This window comes from Papilio polytes, unplaced genomic scaffold (genome assembly GCF_000836215.1).
Source record: "Papilio polytes unplaced genomic scaffold, Ppol_1.0 DF823692.1, whole genome shotgun sequence".
Lineage (NCBI taxonomy): Eukaryota > Metazoa > Arthropoda > Insecta > Lepidoptera > Papilionidae > Papilio > Papilio polytes.
Window position 1 is genome coordinate 1048446 of NW_013525512.1, and position 23711 is coordinate 1072156.

Below are 23711 nucleotides of genomic sequence, written 5' to 3' on the forward strand. Positions count from 1 at the left end.
ATTATATTATATTATATTATTTTTTATATTATTTATTAATATCTATATTATTGTTAATGTAACAAGAATTAAATTAAAATTTGAATTTAACAACTTATTGTCATAATAAGTAGTTAAACATTTTGAACAAACAAACTACAACTCATAGATTGCTTAAAAACAACCTAACGGTAACAAGGTTGCTGCATTAGCGACAGCAGCAGGTACCCGAAGGGCCCCCTCCTCGGGGGTACAAAAAAACAAAAAAAAAATATTAGTATAGATAGACAACCATTTAATGTAGGAAATTAATATTCCGGTAGACATAGTCAGTAGTCAAAATAGTGCAGAAAGCACTATAACGCTGAATGTAGATTTGGTAACGTGAACGCGCCGCTTCACCAAATGAATGGCTAATTATACCGCGACATTTTGCGACATTTTCCGACGTTTTCTGAGAAATTCCTTCTTCACAAACCTCAGTTTAAATTCGCCGGATAAAGTTTACTTTATGTGAAGAACGTTTAAGACATTCTCAACAGATTTCGTATTTGAATTTCTTAGGGAAATGTTTTAAAATAGGATATTTCCTTATTTTAATTTTATACCTGTATTGTAGGAAACAAATACGATTTAAATATAATATATTTTGTGACGCAAAAAGTAGATTCAGTTTTACCAAGTAAGAATAACAGATTTGTCTAGGATTATGCTTTGAATATTTGTTTCCAAACACCTCGTAACAATTCTGAACAAACTGCGTCACCTGACATAACAAAATCATTCATCCTCACTCCCCCTGCACTTAGCACATCTCTTTTATGAGAACATTTTTACGTCGCCCATTCGTGTACAAAAACGCGGGAAACAACACGTTGTTTCCACTTATATTACGTAACATATCTTTTATATTTTTTAAATAACGAGCTGTCATATGTTTTTTTATACATATATTTTACCCTAGCAATATGTATTTTTATATGAATACGGTCTATATTCTAGAAAATTGTTAAAAAAATCGTATTAAGAAAATAATACACGAGAAGATGAAATATTAAGTAGTTGTTAAAATGCGTTCGCTTTTTTAATTTGTTCCGATGTGTCGTGTTGTTGATGGAACATTTTTTTGTACACACATATTAAGTGTTTGAAAATATTAGTGAAAATTAAATGTTGTACTAAAAATTAAGTTTCTGAAAAGGAATAACCGGTGAATAAGCGTCGCAACTTCAAGTTAACAAATTGAGACGAGTTCAGTTCAGTTGCGAGGGATTTTGCAATTTATTCCCCCATCCCCCTATTTGTAATCTGCTGAAATAATTTCAGCGCTCGAGATTTCAGAGTTTAACACTTATATAGCTCGCGGAACTTTTATTGAAAATGTTTTAAGCTCCCAATCGCTTCGAACTTATTGAATGTTAAAAATTTAACTTTGCAAATGTTTTTGATTGTTGTTCCTTGATGGGAAAAGTCTGTTTATTTGAATTTTTTTAAAGAATGTTCAATAAAATGTTGGTTGAACTAATTACGTTTGTTTTAGACTTCGGAATTTTAATTTTGTTAAATCTTTTTGTCAAAATAAGAGGCATTCTGAGACATTTTGTGTCAAATATTCTAAATATTAAATCGACAATTTCCTTAACCTTTTACAATATCGGTAAGGTTTTCGTCCTATTGACATTTTGCAATTCTGTCTTGTATAACGCAATTTAAAATATATCTTATCACACTAAGAATAAAGTATAAAATGGTTAACAACGCTGTCGAGTAGTCATTTAAGCTTGGGGGAGGAAAGAGGTTTGTTAGAATGGTGTCTCGTTTGAAACGTTTAAAGAAAAAAATATAAAGAGAAATGAGTATAATGACTTGTTCGTTATTGATTTTTATATTCTGGATGAGGTTTTAAAATGAAAAAATGCACAATATCTAATATCTATTATTAATAGACATTAAATTCCTAAGTCTGACGTGAACTTAGGTCGGCGTAGTTCTAGCAATAAATTCCAGAGGGCGCTGTTCTGAATGATTGGAGGTGTTTCGACGTTATTGAGGTCCCCGAGGGTCCGGGGTCCGGGCAAATCGACGGGAAATTGGTCTGCCGATAGCTGGCCGCACAATACATTCCGCACAAAATAAAAATAAAAAGGTAAATGTAGGAATTCAAATAAAGAACCTTTTATAGTAGATGTTGGTAAAATAGGGTTCTTTTCAAGGAAAACAGCTAAAGAAAGTAAAGATTGAATAGCTTCCAGCTCTACTCAAGGATAAATATTTTACCTATTCTAATATTTTGACTGTTTTTTTTATTTTTATGTCACGAATACACTCAAAAACTACTGGACCGATTTCGGAACTTCCTTTACCATTAGAAAGCTTCATTGCCCCTGAGTTAAATAGGCTAGATTTTAAATTCTTCGAGAATGAAGTCGCAAGCAAAACCTATTAATCGGCGTATAAATGGATGAATAATAGAAAAAAACGAATGTCAAAATTCAGGAATTAGGCTCTATTTGGCCCAGGTTGAACTCTAAAATATTTCGAAATGAGAATCGTTTCAAAAGGCTTTCTGAATTCGTACAGACCTACAAACATGATCTACATTTCTTTTAACGTAATAAGGTTGAAGATAAAAAGCTGGAAGTTTTCAGGAGAAAGGGATAGAATGGAGGTGAACAAAGCGTTGAACGCGGCCGCAAATCGCATAAGGCCCGCCGCTGCAGCGGACAATTTGCATAAACCGTAAAGGGCACAGATCATATTTTGTCGGGATAAAGCTTGCTAAGGCTACGAGTATAGTGATAAGAGTAGCGGTATAAATTATTAAAAAATTAATAAAAGTTCACGGGTGAAAAATTCACTGCAATCTAATCAAAAGAGTATTAAAAAATATGAAGCTGTTTTAGTTACAAATTCCACAATTTTCTCTTACTTCAATTTAGAAAAAATATTATTGAATACTTACTCTATTTACTGATAATATTGAAGCAGGATTAAATTCACTCAATTTATTCGTTTATTAAAAAAATATTACTGTTTAACAATTGGATCACATTAGAGTATAAACCGCTACCGCGCATGAAAGACATCGCTACCTTCACGCCTAGCGGCCCAACAATGGCGGATTTACGGCATTGTGCGAGATATTATTGTGCTATAGAGATCGCTGACGTACCCGCTTACGTTCAATCCCCTTTTTAAAACCATAGATTAATGCAGAACTCGACCGTAGACTCGCTTATTGTTGAAGGTGCGAGCGCCTTGATGTACGGCACGTATATTTCGATGTACAGCATTTTAAGCATGACTAGGTGTGCGGCTTCATCCGCTTGAAATTATGTTATATTTATGTTATTCTTTACATTTGACAAATTTTAATTGCAAATGTCAAATTTACCGTTATCATAATATCCTTGCTTTCTTAAGGTTAGCATCTAACTGTTTACGGTCCCTTTCCACATGAAGATTTTTTCAAATTTATTCAGCCACCTAGTTGTTTAGCGTAAAAATATATGGCCTAAACTGTGTCGTTAGTGTAGGACTTTTTATTAAATAATTATTCAAAATATGCGGTGATTGCTGACATCCTATTAATAGTGTGTGTTTACGCTCTAGTATATTAGTGTATATTTACAAACCCAAAAAATCTACTACAGAAGCTTACATCTCGGACTAGATTCTAAGCAAGAAATATACACTATTAATCAAATGAGATAACTTTAATTGTGTTAACTAATATTAAGGCAATCAATTTAAATACTTAAATCAACAAATTATCTGCTAATCTACTTCAACTCGAGTCTATGGTAACAATATAAGTTGGAAGTCGCCCAAGCAAGGCTCCATCGCAATTCTCCGCTGGGAGTCGACTCAGCTAAATGTAGCGGAAGTTTCTAGAGATAACAAACTCGTATGTGTTGATTTAACTTGCTATCCAGTAACTAGTTTGCTTCTTAAAGCGGGCGCACTATTGCGATTGTTTAGTAGCCAATTCAACTGTTTAGTTGCACAACTAAAAATCGAATAGTGTGCACTCCGTAAAGCTTATAGGAACCAAAGCGACACTAAGCAGTTGTGCGATAGTTTAGTTAAAGGTGTGCTCGCACTACTAGTGTAGTTTTGTTGAATCTTACATCTTAACTTCTCTATTATTCACTTAGATCAGCCTTTATTTGCCCACTGCTGGATATAATTCTTCCCTTATGCCTTCCAGAGCAATCCTCCGATTTAGTTGCGACTTCAGATGTTGTGATTTCAGACATTTAGTTGTGGGTCCATCTGGAGGGAGGAAATCTACTCCTGGTCCCCTTCCGTGGCCTTCGTTCTAGGACTTACTCTCCAAGTGACGTGACTCGCCTGACAGATAGACTTAAACAATAAACCACACCGAAGAATGGTTCAAAAGCATTTCTCTTTAGCACAATTCTAATAAACCTCTTATTTCATTTTTAATTTTTTCATCAGATGTTAAGGGCACAATATTTAATTGTATATATCGATCCATCTATATCGAGTTACAGTCCGGTCTGGTCCGCTCCAAAGCGCAGTACTCGACGCGGCGGATATCGAATTATCGGACGGCCGGTGTCAAATGAAACGGAGAACTTCATAAAAATATTCCAACTGTTTTATCTTATGTAGGCGTTATACCTTAATTTGTATTTTTGTACTTATTGAAATAACTAAAATACTAACTACTAGGTTAAAACTTTCATTAACCATTTTAACACCGTTTTAACGCTACGTTATCGCTGAGTAACATAGGTTATATTTTTACATTTCACGTGGATGAAGTCATGAGTAACAGTTAGTACTTCATTTTTTAAAATATGAATGTTTGGATGGATTTCAGTTACTACTTTACAAAAAAAGATCTCGGTTTTGACACACATGTAGAGCATAGTCTGAAAGAAAACATAACATTACTCTATATCACGGAAGAACTCACGGGTAAAGCTAGTATTACACCTTATGACATGATTCATAACTAGAAATTTAACAGTGTAACCTCCATATATGCTCATATGAATCAAAGCAAGACTAAACAGTTGTGCGATAGTTTGATTTCAGATGTACGCACACTCTAAGTCCAGTCACTTAAATAAAATTTTTAAAATTGAATATCACATTATCTTACTATCTTACTAATATTATAAATGCGAAAGTTTAGATGGATGGATGGATGGATGTTTGTTAGCGTTTGTGGCCTAAACGGCTGAACGGATCTCCATGAAATTTGGCACAGATTTAGAGCATCGTCTGGAAGAACACATAGGCTATTTTTTATCCCGGGAATAGTTATGGTTCCCGTGGGATTCATTAATTTTGTTTTATAATGTTTATTCGATCATTCTGTAACGGTTCAACATATCTTATTGAAATTTGGCACAGATATAAAACAAAGTATGGAGTACGGTTCCCGAGGGATACGTATCTTTTTGTAATTTATGTACTTGGTATGTTTTCTAATACCACGCAGACAAAGTCGCGGGCAACAGCTCGTGTTATATTTGCATGATGCAGCAATAAGCGCAGCAGATAAATAATTGACAATCAAGTGAACATTTGCACACGGTAATAGAACGCGGATTGGAATCAATGCAATGAATTGACGTATCGCTGATTAATGATTCGATTACAGTTTGAATTATTGTCCGTTTTAATCATTAATGATGATATTAAGTTCAATTTAACATTATTAGGATCATAATAACAATTAAAATTATCAATTGTTGGGGAAAATTTATTTTTAACTCAGAAATAAACATTTCTAGAAATCCGACAAACTTACATAGTATTTTTTCATAGTTTAAAAGAGAAATAACTTTATCTTGCAATTTTTCGTAGAAACCTCTACGCCGTAGCTTCTACGAAGTCTACGATTAGGGGAGGAGGTATAAAAAAATCTTGTGTAGCGTTAGTATAAAGGTTAAGTTTGTAGATAATCTGAACTAGTCCCGGAAGCTAGTTCAGATCTGCCTCGAGCGATAGCACGGCGCTCCTCTTAAATGAGCTTATAACGAACTAGCTATTACTCGTGACTTCACTCGCGTGAAGTAATAAAAATAAAAAAGTGTTACTTGTAGATAAATTACCTTTTTAACGGTGAAAGAATTTTTAAAAGCGGCCCAGTAGTTTTTGAGTTATTTCAAGACATACAAAAATACAAATCGTTCCTCTTAATAATATTAGTATGGATACAGACATACTTAGATTCCTCTTATAACTTAGCACCATTTTCGTGTAAAAAAGAGCTAAGCTTACGTCAAAAAGTAGCGCTGAAAAGTTTACTTTTGTATCTATTTTAAATTTATGTAAATAATTGGGGGCAGTTTTCTTTATATGCTAAACATATTGCATTCTCTTGTATTATCTCCAAAAACGTTAAATACGCAATATAAATATTTCGGCAATGAAAACCAAGGGTAACAAAATGTAAACAACATCTTTAAGATACAATCTAGTAGTTTATAGAATATATTTACGTTTTCCCGGCGCCGGCGAGCGGAGATGTCGTTCAATTTGTGAGACCTACCTCCGTCTTTACAACGCCGGGCCTCTATCCAGTCTCGGCAATTCCCTACTCGAGTTTATCGACTTCGCGTAGTAATAGATTGGCATGTTTAGGATATTCTGAGTTTATCTACACTAGATTTCTAGCGTCATTGATCTTTTTTCTTTTAAAAACATCCTTTGTACTTTTGTTTTGACTTACTCTTATATCTATAAGTAAAACAAGCATTATGGGCAATTGCAGTTTAATTTACTAATTATAGTTCTGTTAATCAGAACTGGTATAGTATATTATAAACGAGCTGTTACCCGCAACTTCGTCCGCGTGGTATTAGAAAACATACAAACTATAAAAATTACAAAAAACTACTTACTCCTCGGGAACCGTAACTATTCCCCGGATAAAAAGTAGCCTATGTGTTCTTCCAGACTACGCTCTAAACTTGTGCCAAATTTCATGGAGATCCGTTCAGCCGTTTAGGCTACAAACGCTAACAAACATCCATCCATCCATCCATCCATCTAAACTTTCGCATTTATAATATTAGTAAGAAGTAAGATTAGTTAAACCATCAATAACTACAACTTTACGAAGGAATCTATACATTTCATGCTAGGTTAGTTATCTTGTGATACGTTATTGTTAGGTTGACTTATTTTTTAAAAGTGCAAAACTCAAGTTGCATAAATCTGAAACGCATTACATGAAGTTATCGAACTGAAAACTATTAATGAATGGTTAAACGTAGCTGGGTAACCGGACATAAGTCATTTTATGTTCATTTAAGCTGGTTATCGAATTGTTTGCAAAGGGTCTCAATGAGTAGGCTGTACAGTAGGGTGTTATTCTAATGCGTGATGTCAACTCAAGCAGTGATGACAGCCGCTAGGAAATTAAATGTCAATTTGTTGACAAGGACGTCAGCGCGGCGCGAGGGCTAAGATCAAAGGAAACGATACGTCGTTAATGAATTTCATGATTTCACTGTGTTTGTGAAACTAGTGATTTAACGTGACGTTGCTTTATTTTTTTTAATATCGTTATCTGTTTTTCTTTTTTATCTACGTCTAATAAAAATCACTTTTATAAAAATGTGAACTGCCTGAATTCAATTCTAATGTAAGCTATAAATTATGTGCCAAATTCAATCAAAAAGCTTTAGAGATAACAATTATGCATCAATTCAATCTTTCGCATCCATATTAGTATGATTTTTTACCGAAAGGAGCAAGTAATCATAAATATTGATTAACATCTTGACGCTTCAGTTAAAATTATTTATCCATGCAAATTAGTGAACAAATCTGAAGTTGCCAAACCCGTGGGGAACGCTTCCCTTCCCTCTGAAGTTGTCAAGATGCAACAAAATGTTTGAAACTTCTGGGAGCTGATTACCGCAACATTTGCAGATTCAAAACTTTGACAGCGGTTTACGTTACAGCCGGATTTTGTCAGGGAAATGTTCAGATGTCAACAATTTATTACTCCATTTATTATTGTGAAATGTAACAAGTAATGTTGTTTGGTAATTTGTGTAAATAATAAAATTGAAATTGACTCACGACACATTGGTGAATTTGCAGACACGATAACAGATTACAAAAAAGCGGCCGCGAAATTGATGTAAACGCCATCTAGTGGCGTTAGAGGCAAACAATATTTAATTGATTTTTATTAACATGCTTAAATTTATGCTTAAATATAAATAAAGCCTTGATATAAACAATCAACTTTACAACAACTCAAGAAACGCGTGAATACCGAGGTACTGTTCACAAGTTATCAACCTTTGAGAAGTTGATACCATTCTTGAAGGATCCTGTCGTAGCCATTATTTAGACAACTATTATTGCTAAAGTTAATATGTAATGTGCTAAAACTATGTTAACGCTACACGTGAAAAATCTAGAAAGATTTTACATGTCCGTTTTCAATCACATCTTACAGGCTTCTTTGACGACCAGCTCCACTTTCCAGCGGTTTTCTAATAACATCAACCACTCGGGGTTTTTGTTAAGCAAACGAACTCCCCCTACCTCTCCTGCCTCCCCCAGCACTACACATTCTTTTTGCTTTTCCCCGTCGCCGCGTGGCGAGACTTAAAATGTTTCTTTTTAATATTTCACCATTATCTTTTCTATGATGTATATTTTTAAATGAAAACTTTTCCAAAAAATTGTTTGGTTTAATATTTTTAGTAAACTAACATAATACGATTACTGTATTGTTTATAAAATTGTATATTTAATTTGCATATACCTTTTTCAACTATAATATAATCTCAAGTGGAGTGGATAAAATAAGTCTATATAACTATGGGTAACTAGCTTTCGCCCGCGACTCCTTCCGCGTGGTATTGAAAAAAACAAAAGTGAATAGCCTATGTGTTCTTCCAGACTATCCTCTACATCTATGTTCAGCCGTTTAGGCTACAAACTCTAACAAACATCCATCTATCCATCCATCCATCTAAACTTTCACATTTATAATATTAGTATGATAGTATGACTATTCTATACACACTATTAAAATGCTTCAACTGTAACTTTAATATTTTTACAATGTTTAGAGCATAAATTAAAAGCATATTACGTTAGTATTTGATTACAGTTCTAATATAACTTCATACAGACTGTCCGCGGGATATACAACGTATCCATTAGAGAAGAGCACGTCGTGTGATGTGCAGTGAGACCTTTAGTACACGCGCACATCGTTGACTAAACTATCGCAGATTGTCTCGTTTTGATTCCTACCTTATATAGAGGTGTGCATTACTTTTACTAAACAGTTAAATTGGATTCGAAACAATCAACAATCGCACAAGAGTTGCACGATTGGTTAGTCAATTACACAAGAAGTAACCTCCACCCTTTTATTTAAACGTAGTTTTAAACCTATACTACACATTGCTTGATGGTCCAATAGTATTATTTTTATTATATTTCCTCTCACTATAACATAAGGTCTGTCCAAGTCCGTATGAAAGATCAGCACAGTATGTACACTTCCATATATCTGTCAGCCGTCATGACTAAATTCCCTCTTTTATGTTTACCCTTAATACATCATCCATACATTCTTAGGTCTTCCTCTACTTTTGCAGCTAGCTACATTTAAACTGATTACTGTCTTTGACCAGAGCATTCTTATTAAATTCAAATCTCGTACCTTCATATATATGTTTTTTCATTTTTAAAAGTAATCTTAATATAATTTCTAACGTAATCTTATCTAATAAGTTTAGAAGTCTACTTAGTGTTTAAAAATACTCAAGAACGTACATAAAAAGCAATCAATTTTAACCTTACCGAATTTAAGATTAAGTGAGAAAATGATTTGTTAATTTAGGAGAGCTTTCCCGAGTTAATTATAAATTAATTCGGAACAAAATTTTGATTAGCCCTCGGACGTGAATTAATTAGTTAGTGGCCGCTGACGCTGTTAGCTCTGAGATTGATGCTGCTAATTGCAAGAGTAGATTGGCCAGCGACGAAAACGAAACTTCTATCAAACAGCCAATTAAGTAGAAATCCGAAATCTTACCTAGTAGAACTACAAAGAAATTCTTACAAACTACTAAGTTATTGTTGAGAATTAAACGATGTTGATTGATTTCATAACTATGTGTTAACATTAATACATAAAAAGTATCAAAATCATAAAACGTGTCATAAATTAAAAAGGTATTTTTCAAAGAATATTTACATCATCATAGTCCCCACCGAGGGGCTCGAAGCCTACCCTAAAGTTAGAGTGACCAGGCCATAGTCAATCACGCTGGCTCAATGCGGGTTGGTTGACTTCACACATATCTATGAATTTCTTCACCGATATGTGCAGGCATCACGATGTTTTCCTTCACCGTAAGAACGTCGGGTAAATTATGTACATATGAAAATTCGAAAAATCAAAAAGCACATTAGTACATGGCGGGATTCGAACCCAAGACCTGTAGATTACAAGTCAAGTGCCTTAACCACTGAGCCACCGACGCTCCTATATTTATTCTCTATATCTCGTATATTTACATGTACACTTAATCGTACGATGACATTTCTCTTCTTTCTGAAGGTCATGCGAACGAATTTTTAATATCTTTTAAAAGAATATATCTTAAAAATATGACTTACAGAGCGTCGCGGCAAATTTAATCCAGTTTAAATTGGATAGAACCAGTTCGTACTGGATATATTCATTAGATTGGGAATTCTGTAGGGAGGTGCGCAGTTTGCACTCGATATCGACTTGCCTTCGTCCGGAACGTGATTTTAGGGGATTGATAATTTCATGTAAGGTGTGGAGATTTTATTTAATAAAGGAATAAAATACTGTTTTTAAATAAAGTGTTTAACCCAATGTTAATTTTCTCGTGTTAATTATTTAACTACGAGCTGCCTATGCCTTTGTCCGAGTTATTAGAAGTTAAAAAAAAATAGTAGGTTAATTATTATTCCACACTTCACTATCTTTTTTCCGAAATTCTGTATTAGATATCAGACGTCCATTTAAACTTTCAAAATTATAAATAAGATTTTGAGTGTCTCAGTTTAAAAATTAAAGACCATCTTAATATGTAATTCAGGTTTATTTTCATAACTAAAAGCCGCATAATCCGCCATGACTGTTGACAGAAGTATCCAGAAACAAATTAATTGGACAGATAGATCAATAGACAAACAATTAGCGACCACCGCTCACGGAGCACGTTTGTCCTCAATAACCTTCGCAAACATCAATTGTTAGTGTTTATTTTTATAAGTGCAATAGACAAAGCCACTTTAATATCTATGGATGTAAAGAATATTTGATAATAAAATGTAAAATATGATTCTAGCTGTTCCCGTGCGACTACATCCGCATGAAATCATGAAAATTTTATTTTATTCTTTACATCAAATGTCAAAATGACATGACATGGCAAAACTTAGCAATCTTGTTTCCTTGATGTTGGCAGCAACTTATGATCTCTTTCCCACATTAGGGTTTTTATCCAAAATATTTACCCCCTAAGTTTAATAGCGTGAAAACATATAGCCTAAAGCGTGACGTAAGTGTAGTGCTTTTATTAAAGAAAGAAATATTTAAAAATATGCTGTAATTGCTGACATCTTAGGCAACAAAGAAATGTGTGTTTACGCTTTATTATATTGGTATAGACGATAGAAAAGAGACAATAAATCTATTCATCGCGTGTAAAAATGATGTTTTAAATCGATTTAGTCGACTTGGTCGATATCGTCATTTGTTTCTTGTCGGAAAACAGATCTATCTTCATAATTCAATACCAAAATTCGAACTAAATGATAAATATCTCACTCAATTAACTCTTACAAAACTTTACAAACATTTCTAACTTGTATTCAACTACCTTATTCTCTAAAATATAAGGTCGAAAGTTGTATTAACGTACAATAGTTATGGACTCATATCGGGCTAAATTTAATTAGAGTTGTGTGACGGAAACTAATTACTAAGTCAAGGGATGACTGATCACGGGAGGGTCGCGGATTGGTCGATAATTTACAAGATGAAGACGAATTTCAGGCGAAATCTTTGTTTTCAGAGATAGAGAACTTTCAGGAGAGATTGTTGAATAGACAAATTTAATGTTAGGTGATAATAACTAATATATAAGCAAGATACATTATGAATAAGGGTTCCAAGTAGCATTAGTATAAAAGCAGGAGTATAGAGTAACAAGGGTAACCACCAGTGGTAGAGCCCGCTTTAACATCTTCGCACGAATGGGTCGGCTAGCCCCCAGTAATACCACGACCCCACAGAAAACAGGCGTAAAGTGGAAGCAATTCCGGTTTTCGTCTGATGAGCGTGGTGCCGGAGGCCTAATTTTAGTCCCTTTCCCTTTCCACCCTTATTTTAAGAGGAAAGAATGGGAAGGAAAAGTGGATTTGACGGTGAAGGAGACGCATAGGAAGGGGAAATATCCTCTTTATGTGCGTCTCCTCCTCCGTCAATGAAGGGTAGGCAACGCATCTGCAATTGCGGATGTTTATGGGCAGCGGTCGCCTTCTAATTCGGTGGATTCAGGTGGCCGCTTGCTCGTGTGCCATTTCATATTATAAAAAAAAAAACATCAAAAGAGTGTTCTAAATTTACTAAAAATAATTTTTAATAACTTAATAAAAAATTAAAAGTAAGATACGAGTAATTGTAATAGCGAAGCTCAATGAGGGTCTTAAGAACTTTCGTCCCGAAGTCCACTCGAGTGGCAAAAAACTTGGAGCCCTAGACAGGAGGGGTCTGAGTGGTTTCTAGCCCGCCGCTGGAGGGCGCTGCAGACAACTCGAGTGCCCCGCATTACTGATACTATTCATGATATTTCGGCATTTAAACTTTACTTGAGACAGTAGAAAGGAAGCTATATTCCCTTATCGGCCTAAAGCCAATCAATAGTTTAAAACTTTCTTGAGACATTATTACAATACTATGCCATACTGCGGCAAACTCTGGCAATAATTTTGTCTAACGATAACAGCAATTTAAAAGAAAAATATCTCCCCTATGCAATCCCTTGGATTACATCGGTCTTGTAAAAATGGTCTTGTAAATTAGAAACAAAAAGCGAGCGCCCTCAGCTCTCAAAGCAAGTGCGGAGTAACGAATGGGCGTGACTTCATCCGCCAACAAAGTGTAAATCCCCGCGCCGGCAGAGGTCGCTGTAAACTGGCGCAGTGGGACAGCTCCGCACGGGGATATATAACCTTTTACACGTTGGAAAACAGTGCTGTTACTTATGTAAATAATCTCAATGTAAGGATTTTGACAAATTATGAAACATGCAACAAAAAGGACAGGAGATTAGTAGGTAAAACTGACGTCATATTATTCGATTTTTTCTTTTATTCTCAATTATAAAACAGAATGTCTTTATTTTATAAATCTACGAAATAATAGTTCCTGTCAGCGCCATCTGTGGACGTATTTCTTCAAATGTGCCTATAAATAATGCGATATTAAAGGACTCATAAGAGATTTTAGTTTCTCTTTCGCTAATTAGAATCTGCGCTAATCGTGCTTATATTTGACCTTTAAATTTTTTTTAAATGTTTATTACTCGCATTATATAAAAAGTTCTATAGTTTACGGTAAAAACTTAGTAAAGATCGAACAAATTACTCTGGACTCTGGAGATCATGCCACAATTTAGTTGTCACAGTACGTATTGATGACAGTATTTTTATTCAAGTTAATTTCTTCTAAATAGTGTATTAGAAAATGTAATATACGAATAAAATTTTCAAAGAGTACTTCTTAAGTACTCATCCATTCCGATGCATGATTGAACGTTCTTTTCGGCCAGGCGACGGCGGACGCGTTCTTTTGTTTTTAATACGTTATTCTGCGGCGTAAAGTAAAACCTTTTTTTACAAAATTTGAATAAATGTAACTGGCCATTTATGACCTATAACCTAAACAAGGAATAGAATCTTTACATATATTGTTGTTTATAAACACTTAACTAAAATTACTTGCAGATGTACACACAATTAAAGTCGAGTTACAGCCTTAGTGTGAAACGTCGGTGTTTTCCTGCATATAGGGAAAAGAGACACAAGTGACAATGTGACTGCGGTGCTTTGTGCTGACAGGCGTCACCACGGGTTAGATAATGAACTGGGTAAGTGGGCCATGGCGGTAAAGGGGTTATTGAATTTCCCATCATGGTAAGTAACGTTTCTCTTTACCATGATATAATACAAAGTTTAAATACTTTAAAAGGCAATAAAACAACAATATATTGGTAGTTTTTCTTGTAATTAAAATAATAAATCTTAACCTATTTATTTCAGAGCGTGATAAACGATTTGTATAGAAAATTTCACTTATCGTAATAAAATAATCTTTTCAACCTATTTAAGCTTTTGATTTTATAGTTTTAATTGCATGTTACTTTGTAGGTCATAGACAATGTACGTTGTTAGGTATAATGCCATAAAGCATTGGCAGTGTTGCCATTTCACGGAAACACAATGGCAGCACACGCCATGCATTACAACTATTTTATTTTCTCTACAGAATACTTTTAAACATATTTACTTTAATAACTAAACTATTATTGAAATTAAATTGAAATATTTAGAAAATATAGCTTACAAATTACAAGCTATGTTTTGTTTGTGTGTAAAATTCACTACATATTTTGCTACAAAGTGTATGACTGTGTCCTTATGTTATATTGCTTTAACAGACTTCGCACATGTTAAAGTGTTTAAAAAATTATTATATAGATATCTCCAGGTTTAAAAGGACGTAAATTCTACATCTGCTCTTTTGTGAACTGTAAGTCTATTTCCATTGGCATACAAAAACCTATTCTTGTCTCTGTTCTTTTTAATGAGATCGAAAGGGATAATGATGTCCCCATTAGACTAAAAGCATCCACCTTAGAACGACGTCAAACTTTATAAAATCACAAATGCCCTCCTGTTTCTTTTGTTTTCGATGGAGTTGGATGGCATGATCATCCATCAGGCAGTGACGGAACCCGGCTCAATGTCACCCTGTCACGTGTAGCCTACAGGACAGCACGCATTCTGACACAAATGTTTATTAACAAAGTCCTTCAATACATCAATCTGATATATAAATCATGCTCATACTAATATTATAAATGTGAAAGTTTGGATGGATGGATGTTTGTTAGAGTTTGTAGCCAAAAAGGCTGAACCAATCCGGATGAAATTTGGCATAGATGTAGAGGATAGTCTGGAAGAACACATAGGCTACTTTGTTTTGTTTTTATTAATACCACGAGAACAGAGTCTCGGGCGGAAGCTAGTGCGAAATAATTGCTTCACCACAATCTGGGAAACAAAATACGATCATAAACATTCCAATTTTTTACATTCCCTTTTGATTAACGCTTCGCATTTCTCTTTTGTTTTTTCGTGTTCACCAAAACTGAGCTCTGCTTCTCGATAAATAATGCTAGGGGACAGGCCATTATTTTGTTGTTAGATTTATTCATATATACTAATAAAGAACACATCTCTAACATAGAATACAAACGACAATTACATAAAGAGTAAACGATATCGTATCGTTTAATAAAAAATTTGGACTTAACTTCTTGGAAAGATTTTGGTATGTAATGAAATAACTCATAAACTACTGGGTCGATTTTAAAAATTCTTTCACCGTTAGAAAGGTAATTTATCTGTGAGTAATATAGGCTATATATTTTTTTAACTTCACGCGTAAGTTGCAACAGCTAGTTAAGTTAAAAATACTTCATGAACTATAAACAATGCTATTTTAAGACTTAACAAGGAAAATTGCCATAAACTAAATATAAAAAGAAATCCATCATTGCATAACTTATTCAGATTTTTTAGAGAATAACGGAGTAGGTTTTAATCCTGTCAACTGCTTTTTAATTTCCATTTTTAACGTTGGAAAATATCTTAAAAACTGGAATCTCTGTTCATGCTGAAGCTTAGTACCTCGCAGCGGGAGATCGAACAGAGCCTGTCATCCTCAGCGCATGGCTTAACGTCTCTTGTTTTTCAACGCTTTTTACATTTCACGTTGCATATAAAAGTGCTGTTCTCTGTTCTTTTCAAATAGGAAGAGCGAGACAATGCGTTTTTGGAAAAATTAGACACGAATATGCAATACATTTTTTAAAATAACTTGCCTTTGTACATTGTTCACCAACTTACCTGAAAAAATCGAAATTTAATATAAGTAAACATTTATTATTGTTTATCCGAAATATCCTTCCTCATTTGAATTAAGTTAAACCCTACAGTAAACGAAGTTATACACCAAAACTAATATGGGAAACAAACTCAAACTTAGATGAGATATAATATACCCGCTGACGTAATTACAACTGGAGCGGTTAACTACAAACTGTAACTACTTGTAATTGCACTAGAGGGCGCTTTTGATTGCGCTCAACTTCACGACGGCTTAACGTGCTTATAAACAAGTTAAGCGTGTTAAGAGATAGCTTAACTTTAGTAGAGGTATTGTTTAGAGCGCGCACATCTTTGAATAAACTATCCCACAACTGTAGTCTCGCTTTGATTCCTATGATATGTAGCTCACTACTCGATTTTAGTTGTCCAACTAAACTGTTTAATTGGCTACGAAACAATCGACAATCGCACGACCGTTGTGGGATAGTTTAGTCATAGGTTTGAGCCCGCTCTTAACGTAGAGTTAAGTAAATTTTGGTGTAGTTACACTCGACATTTTTTTTATATCAAAGAACTAATAACATTTCTGAAAGGTATATATAAATTAACTAAGAATTTAATAAATGTATGTAATTCATTGTGAATTAATTAATAATCTATTCTTTATTTTTATTTGTGACTGCGACGGCATATCAAATGTAAAATGGTACCAATATCCTTATAAGTTATCATATTACCTGTCAATTACAACATAACATGTTGATCTAAGCGATCTAAACAATGATAATTGAGGTTCCCAATCAATGATTTCATCAGCCTAAATACAGTTTTATTCTATTGTCTACATTTTACAAACAATAAAGAAAACTACGACAACGAAAATGACGACTGCGCGAGTTTAAAGATTATATTATTTAACTAGCTTTCGCCCGCGACTCCGTCCGCGTGGAATTAAAAAAAATAAAAGTGAGTGGCTTATGTGTTCTTCCAGACTATCCTATACATCTGTACAAAATTACATCGAAATCCGTTCAGCCGTTTAGGGTACAAACTGTAACAAACATCCATCCATCCATCCATTCATCTATCCATCTAAACTTTCGCATTTGTAATGTTAGTATGATTAGATTTTTTTTTTATTTTAAATACTATTATCTATATCTATGTTAATATTGTAAAGAGGAAAAATTTGTATTTTTGATTTTTTTACAAAAAATTTTATCATTGAGTAGTATAGGCTGTGTTTTAACTATTTTTAATTTCAAACGAGTGAAGTCGCAAGCAACAGCTAGTATGAAATAAAAACATTACTGCATACAATCTGTTAGAGGAAGTTTGAGAGTAGCCCCAGTGGTTGAGAAAATAAGGAGTAAAAGGTTAGAGGGTTAGGGCATGTTATGAGAAGGGATGAATGGCATGTAACAAGAAGGATGTTAGTTATGAATGTGGAGGGGTACATCGGTAGACCTAGAAAGAGATGGATGGATTGCGTGAAAGGTGACATGATCAAGAAGGGAGTGATGACTGAGATGACGGATGATAGAATGCTTTGGAGGATGAAAACCCGGTGCGCCGACCCTACGGGAGTAGGATAATGCAGGGGAGATGATGATGACTGCATACAATCTAGGACATAAATACACACACAAATAAAAGTAATTCACCCGCATACTTGCTCAACTTTTAGGTGATAGTTGTAAGTCATATTGCATGAAAACCTGTAAACACCTTAGAGTTATGTGTTATCAGGCTGATATTGAAAAGTAATTGAAAAAACATGATTTTCAACCAGTGTTTAGGCTTTAAAACTCACATTAAGGCGGTCTTATTTTTACAAACATTTTTTTATATTAATTGTCCGAAGTCCGCACTCACAGTAGTCGCATTACGAATAATAACAGTACGAATGTGATCATTTCGTTGAACGATCTTACAGGATTTCATAATAGTCTTAGCTGAGAGACGGACAAGCGGACAGCGGTGCTATGCCAGTTCCGACATGAAGCTAGCCGCCATCGCCTTTGTCAACGTAATTGTGCTCTCAGGTGCTATCATCGGTGATAAGGAGAAATATGGTGAGTATATTACATTTTTTAATAGATTTTCTATCAGATTCGTTCGTAATCGCGAACAATTGTTATGCTTATCTTTTCGTGAAGTCTGGAACCAACGGTCCAATTATAAGTTTAAATATCGAAATGTGTTTAGTTCTTAAAACTTCCTTCTGTAACAATGTTACAAGCTGGAATTCCTGTGTTCTTTGCTGTCATAACTGGAGCTCTTTTCAAATGTCTTGATTGGATATATTGAAGTTCAAGGTTACTCAAAGGGCAATGTTATTTGAATTTGTTAACAGTACGACGCACATTGATTTATTTGTTATTTAATTGGTTATAACTAAATATGTAATTAATAGTTCTTGCCCGCGACTCTGTCCGTTTGGAATTAAAAGAAACCAAAACTGAGTAGCCTATGTGTTCTTCCAGGCTATGCTCTACATCTATACCAAATTTCATAAAAATCCGTCCAGCTGTTTAGGCTACAAACTCTAACAAACATCCATCCATCTAAACTTTCGCATTTATATATTAGTATGATTGTAGTCCAAACAATTATTATAACATATATCTATTTGGACGTGATCTTACTTTTCTGTCCAGTTTTGGATTTTCAACTTTAAACTGCCATAGATTAAGAATTTGCACAGAATAGCAAAACTCTTAGAACAGTGACACATGTCAGGATTATGGTCCTAACCGTAATAGACTTGGAGTTTTAGATATATTTTACCTTAAATATATACCTTTTATACTGTGATTAATAACTGGTTATTGAAACAAACATAGGCTTTTAAAATGCGATTTAGAGCAATAGATAATAATCAACTTATTCCAAAATCAGTGTAGAATTGTTAATGGTGAAACATAGAATCCGACAGAGGAGGCGCACATAAAGAGGATTTTCCCCTTCCTATGCATCTCCTCCTCTGTCAAATCCATTCTCCTTCTATTCTCTCCTTATAAGAAAAGGGTGATAAAGAGAAAGGGACTTAAATTAGGCCTCCGGCACTACTCTCATCAGACGAAACACAGAATTGCTTCCATTTCACGCCTGTCTTCTGTGTGGTCGTGGTATTACACCGGGCGTGCTGGCCCTGCAGTGCTAAGATGTTAAAGCGGGCACTACCACTGTTAAAACTAATGTCTAACTAAACAGTGTATTTGTGGTAATACATTATAACGTCTAAAGGGATTGAAGTTGTATAAAGATTCGTCAAAATAATCATCATCATGTTTAACTATAGAAATCAGTTGATTATATCTACACTAAAGTTTCTCACACTTTGGGAGATCTGTTTAATAATAATATTAAGCGAATTTAAACATTTTAGATAAACCTTGTGCGTTCTTTTATAAATAGTTGGTTGTTTTAACAGAAGCCAAGTTCAATGTATCTTTATTGAAGTGGCGAACAAATTTAAACAATTGAAACTCAACACGTTGTCAATTAAAGTCAGTTGTAAAAAAGGCAGTAAAATTAAATGCCGTGTAATCATCGTTTGTTTATATGAAACTACTTGAAAAAACAATTGACTGATGTTCTTCAATTTATCTCAATATGTCTGCAATATTCCGCATTATTTGAATACTAGATATCACCAGCGACTCTGTCCGCGTGCATTTAAATAAATACTTGATTCTTGCCAGTGTTCTTCCATATACTCTTATTCGAGATTCAGTCGTTTTGGAGAAATGTAGAAACAAACATTCATCTAAACTTTTGCACTTACAACATTAGTAATAAATAAGATTAAATAATATATTGCTTAACAAATAAATATCCAATAACTACTGCGAAGTTTTAATTGTGTCCAATCGGTGATTATATTTCGCTTTGTTTATTTTGTTGCCAGTTATAAAAATTTCCACCTGGCAACATAAATAAATTAATGTTAACATTTGATTTGAATGAATAAAGAGTACGAAATCCCCGTATCCCTGAGCAATTTAGCAACGAGTGGGAACCTATAAAAAATTCACATAAAATAAATATTTATGACAACGAACACACCGTTTCATACACCGAAGAGAAACGGTTTATCGCGGTTTAAATTAAACTAGGTTTGCTCGCGTCTTCGTCCGAGCAGAAATAAAAATTGTATTAAAACTAACCTATTTAATGGTGAAAGAATTTTTGAAATCGACTTAGTAGTTTTTGAGTTATTTCGAAACGTAGTGTTGCGACGCTATTGGTGAGTAGCAGAATTCATGTCCGTGGAAAACTCGAGTCGTTTCCAGAATGTTCTATCGCAGCGATATCTGATGGCGAGTAGCGGAAAAGATGTCTGGAATGTTTTATTACAAAACGTATATATGGTTCGAACAATCGAGAATGTAGTGGAAGAAAATGACAAATGAATAACGAAAAGATCGAAATTCGGGCTATACAGGGTAGTCAGATCCGACCAGGAGTCTTACAATGGAAAGTAAACGAGGAAGAAGAAATCTGCGAGGAAAAAAAGTTCTCAATGCTAGTGACTGTGTTTGTGTGTGTTATGTAGTGCCGGATAATTGTGACAGTGCAGTGAATCCCTTTTATTGTAAGTCGCGAATAAATTAAAGAAGAATAATCAAAGTATTTTAAGTCTATTGCTACGCTCGTTAGAATATAAAAATACTAATCTTTTCTCTTTATTAGTATTGATTAGCTTTCCACCCGCGTAAGCATTTTTGAATATTGTTTAAAACAATATTTGATTACGTCGTATAACATATGATTTCCTAGTACTTTTAAAAAGATAAAAGGCGGTAGAAGATGTGCAGTATCTAGAAGAGATGATGTATAGCTAGATATCTCCTACATTATGTGTCCTAGTTTATCATATTTTAAAGTGTAAAAACATATTTTTTATATTCGTACTCCGTCACAGTTCAGAGTTAATGAAATTTTTCTGAACGTTTTGTCCGTAGAGTTTCAATTTGAATAAAATTCCATCGCTATTATTAAAAATGTTTTTATAAGATTAACATTTTTCACTCACTAAAAGGAAATAGCGTTCTTGAGAATTTCGTTTTTTTAAACAACGCCATTTCTTTACAGAGACAGTGCTCAAGGGACGGCATTTATAATACTGACTGAAAAATTGTCTCCTTACGCAAGATTTATGAAATAAATGAAAAATTCTCAATAACTATTCAATTTCTTGAATCCCATTTTCTAGATTATTTATTTAATCGTTCGACGTTGATTCAAATTATACAGATTTAAAAAAAATAACGAAGACAAGTCACGTCAGCCAGTATTTATAGTTTTAACCTGGTCTTCTGTTACCATCATCACCAGCTCACTATACGCCACACTGGCTAGGAGATCTACCATAAGTTAAGGATTACTAGGCCATAGTCAAACACATGGGCCAAGTGCGGGTTTTACTCTAATAACTAGGGCATATTGTAAACATCTCTTATTTCGTATTCCAGACCGGTTCATAATAGCGTGCCATACGACTGACTTCGAGTGCTTCAAGCGACAGTACAGATCACTACGAGACACCGTACTCTTGGGCAGTCTGCACTTCGCTATCGACTTCTACAAGCCGTATCTCTTCCGCTACGGTGATAGCGGCACCTGCATCAAGCTGTCCGGACTCGAAGAGAGCGAACTCGTTGGCATCAGGTACATAATAACATCACCTTCCTAGCGCGAGTAGCCTGTGTAGCATTGCTAGGACGATGAACGGCAACGAAGTAAGATAGAGATGGTTGTTTTAAAAAAGAACATTACTAAAGTACAAATGTAGTGCTATTTGTTCTAAAAGAGGGTGTAACACTGTCCATTCGTGTTCTCTTCTTCACTGGATCAGGGCAACAGAATCCTTATAAAGCCATCGAAATGGTAGTAAAACATTTTAAACACAATCATAGTCTCATTAAAGATTTAACTACGTGTGCTTTATTAAAATCTGTTGTAACAAATTGTTAAGATATACGCTAACATTCAATTGACTAACACAACAATAAAATACAACAAGCAAGGTCTAAGAGAACAAGCAATAAAATATAGCAAACGCAAAGGCGGGAAAACCGCAACCAACATATGAACAATGTTAACCTTGTTGAAACTTTTGCGGCGGAAATCTCGAGGGAAAACACTCCATTGACCTATTTAAACGACTGTTAAATAATAAACAGTTACAAAAAGACAAAAACAAATGTTGTTTCATTAACTTAAATGAATTAAGCATTGTTTAATTCCAATTAAGGATGAACCAATACACAAGTTTAGTATCCACATCTGATATTATATCACTTTTTTTATTATATGAATTCACCCACACATATCAAGATCAGTTCTGTTATGTTGTCAGCATGGACAGCGACAGCAAGGAGTACCTGCTGACGCTGGAGTTGCCGCTGCGAATCCAGCAGACCACCAACAAGACGGAGATCTGCATGAAACCTGACGTTGGTATGTCATAATCTACCCAGAGTACAACATCCTAGATCCTCCATGTGAGAGGTACAAATATGAACGAAGGATGTTTTTTCGCGTCTACTTCCTTGATCTTTGCCAAAGTTAATCCATGGCCGAAATCAATATCAATATTTGAATTTCTTTAAATTTAAGAAACGGAGTATAAAAATTATTCGATTGATAGATCATGATTTTCTATTGCTTAAGGCCAAAAATATAAGAAAGAGTATTTAAGATTGAATATTGACTTTAAACGTCTAAGTTTGTCTTTAGCGGTGTAAAATTATAATTTACTTGAAAATAGTTTGGTCATTTACGATGTTTTTAATAACAAAATCGCGTGACAGTTTCCTATATGGAGTGAAATAAGCTTAGGATATTAAAAGTATTATATCAGTCAATATAATTGGGTCACACCGTCGATTGTGACGCAATGTTTTAAACGCATTCTGACACGAAACAGAAGTGGTAGAAATAGTTTTAGAGATCTTTTGATAAATTCACTTTTCTAATTTGGGTTCTTCTTTCATGTCGTGGTAATATTATGAGTTCTCTAAGAATCGGAATATAGGACAGCTACTGGCGCAAAGCGTACACATAAGCCAGTAAAAGGTACACAAGACAGTACGCGTGACGTGACATGTCAAGCGTTGAACCCTCCCCCCGGCCCTTCTCTTACCTTCATGCACGTATCTGTCACAAAAACCAAATGTCTAGTTACTAGCAAGTGTGTCAGCTACCCTGTTTAACCCACTCTAAATCATAATGTTTTCTCGTCTATTCCATAAACCTAAGATATCTAGAGAAACAGTGTGTGAGAAGGTTTTTTTTATTCTGTGTACGGAATTCAAACAGTTTACAATCAAAGTTAACGGTATCAGAATGTTTTAGTGTAAAATATTTTATATAGCTTCCTGTGTTACATTTCGGTATTTAATATAATTCGCTTTTACAAGCTGTGTGTCGTTAACATGTCACACGAATAAGAATTTATAGCCTGAGTAGTAAATAGTTTTATGTCCAGAACGAAATACATTTTTTTATGGTAATACTAAAACGATTGTTAAATAATCTTAACT

General features: G+C 34.3%; 2 protein-coding genes across 2 annotated transcripts in view; one reads left to right on the forward strand and one right to left on the reverse strand.

The window, feature by feature from the left end:
- LOC106104000 overlaps window positions 1–23711 on the forward strand; it is a 57358-nt gene that overhangs the window by 28345 nt on the left and 5302 nt on the right. Inside the window, exons 2-4 of the mRNA XM_013283929.1 lie at window positions 18095–18233; window positions 21639–21834; window positions 22526–22626. Of these exons, the coding sequence (XP_013139383.1) occupies window positions 18158–18233; window positions 21639–21834; window positions 22526–22626 (373 nt within the window). The 5' untranslated portion in view covers window positions 18095–18157. The remainder of the gene's footprint in view (window positions 1–18094; window positions 18234–21638; window positions 21835–22525; window positions 22627–23711) is intronic.
- Window positions 1–23711, reverse strand: part of LOC106103999 — a 96524-nt gene that overhangs the window by 14598 nt on the left and 58215 nt on the right. The gene's annotated exons all lie outside the window — the stretch shown is intronic.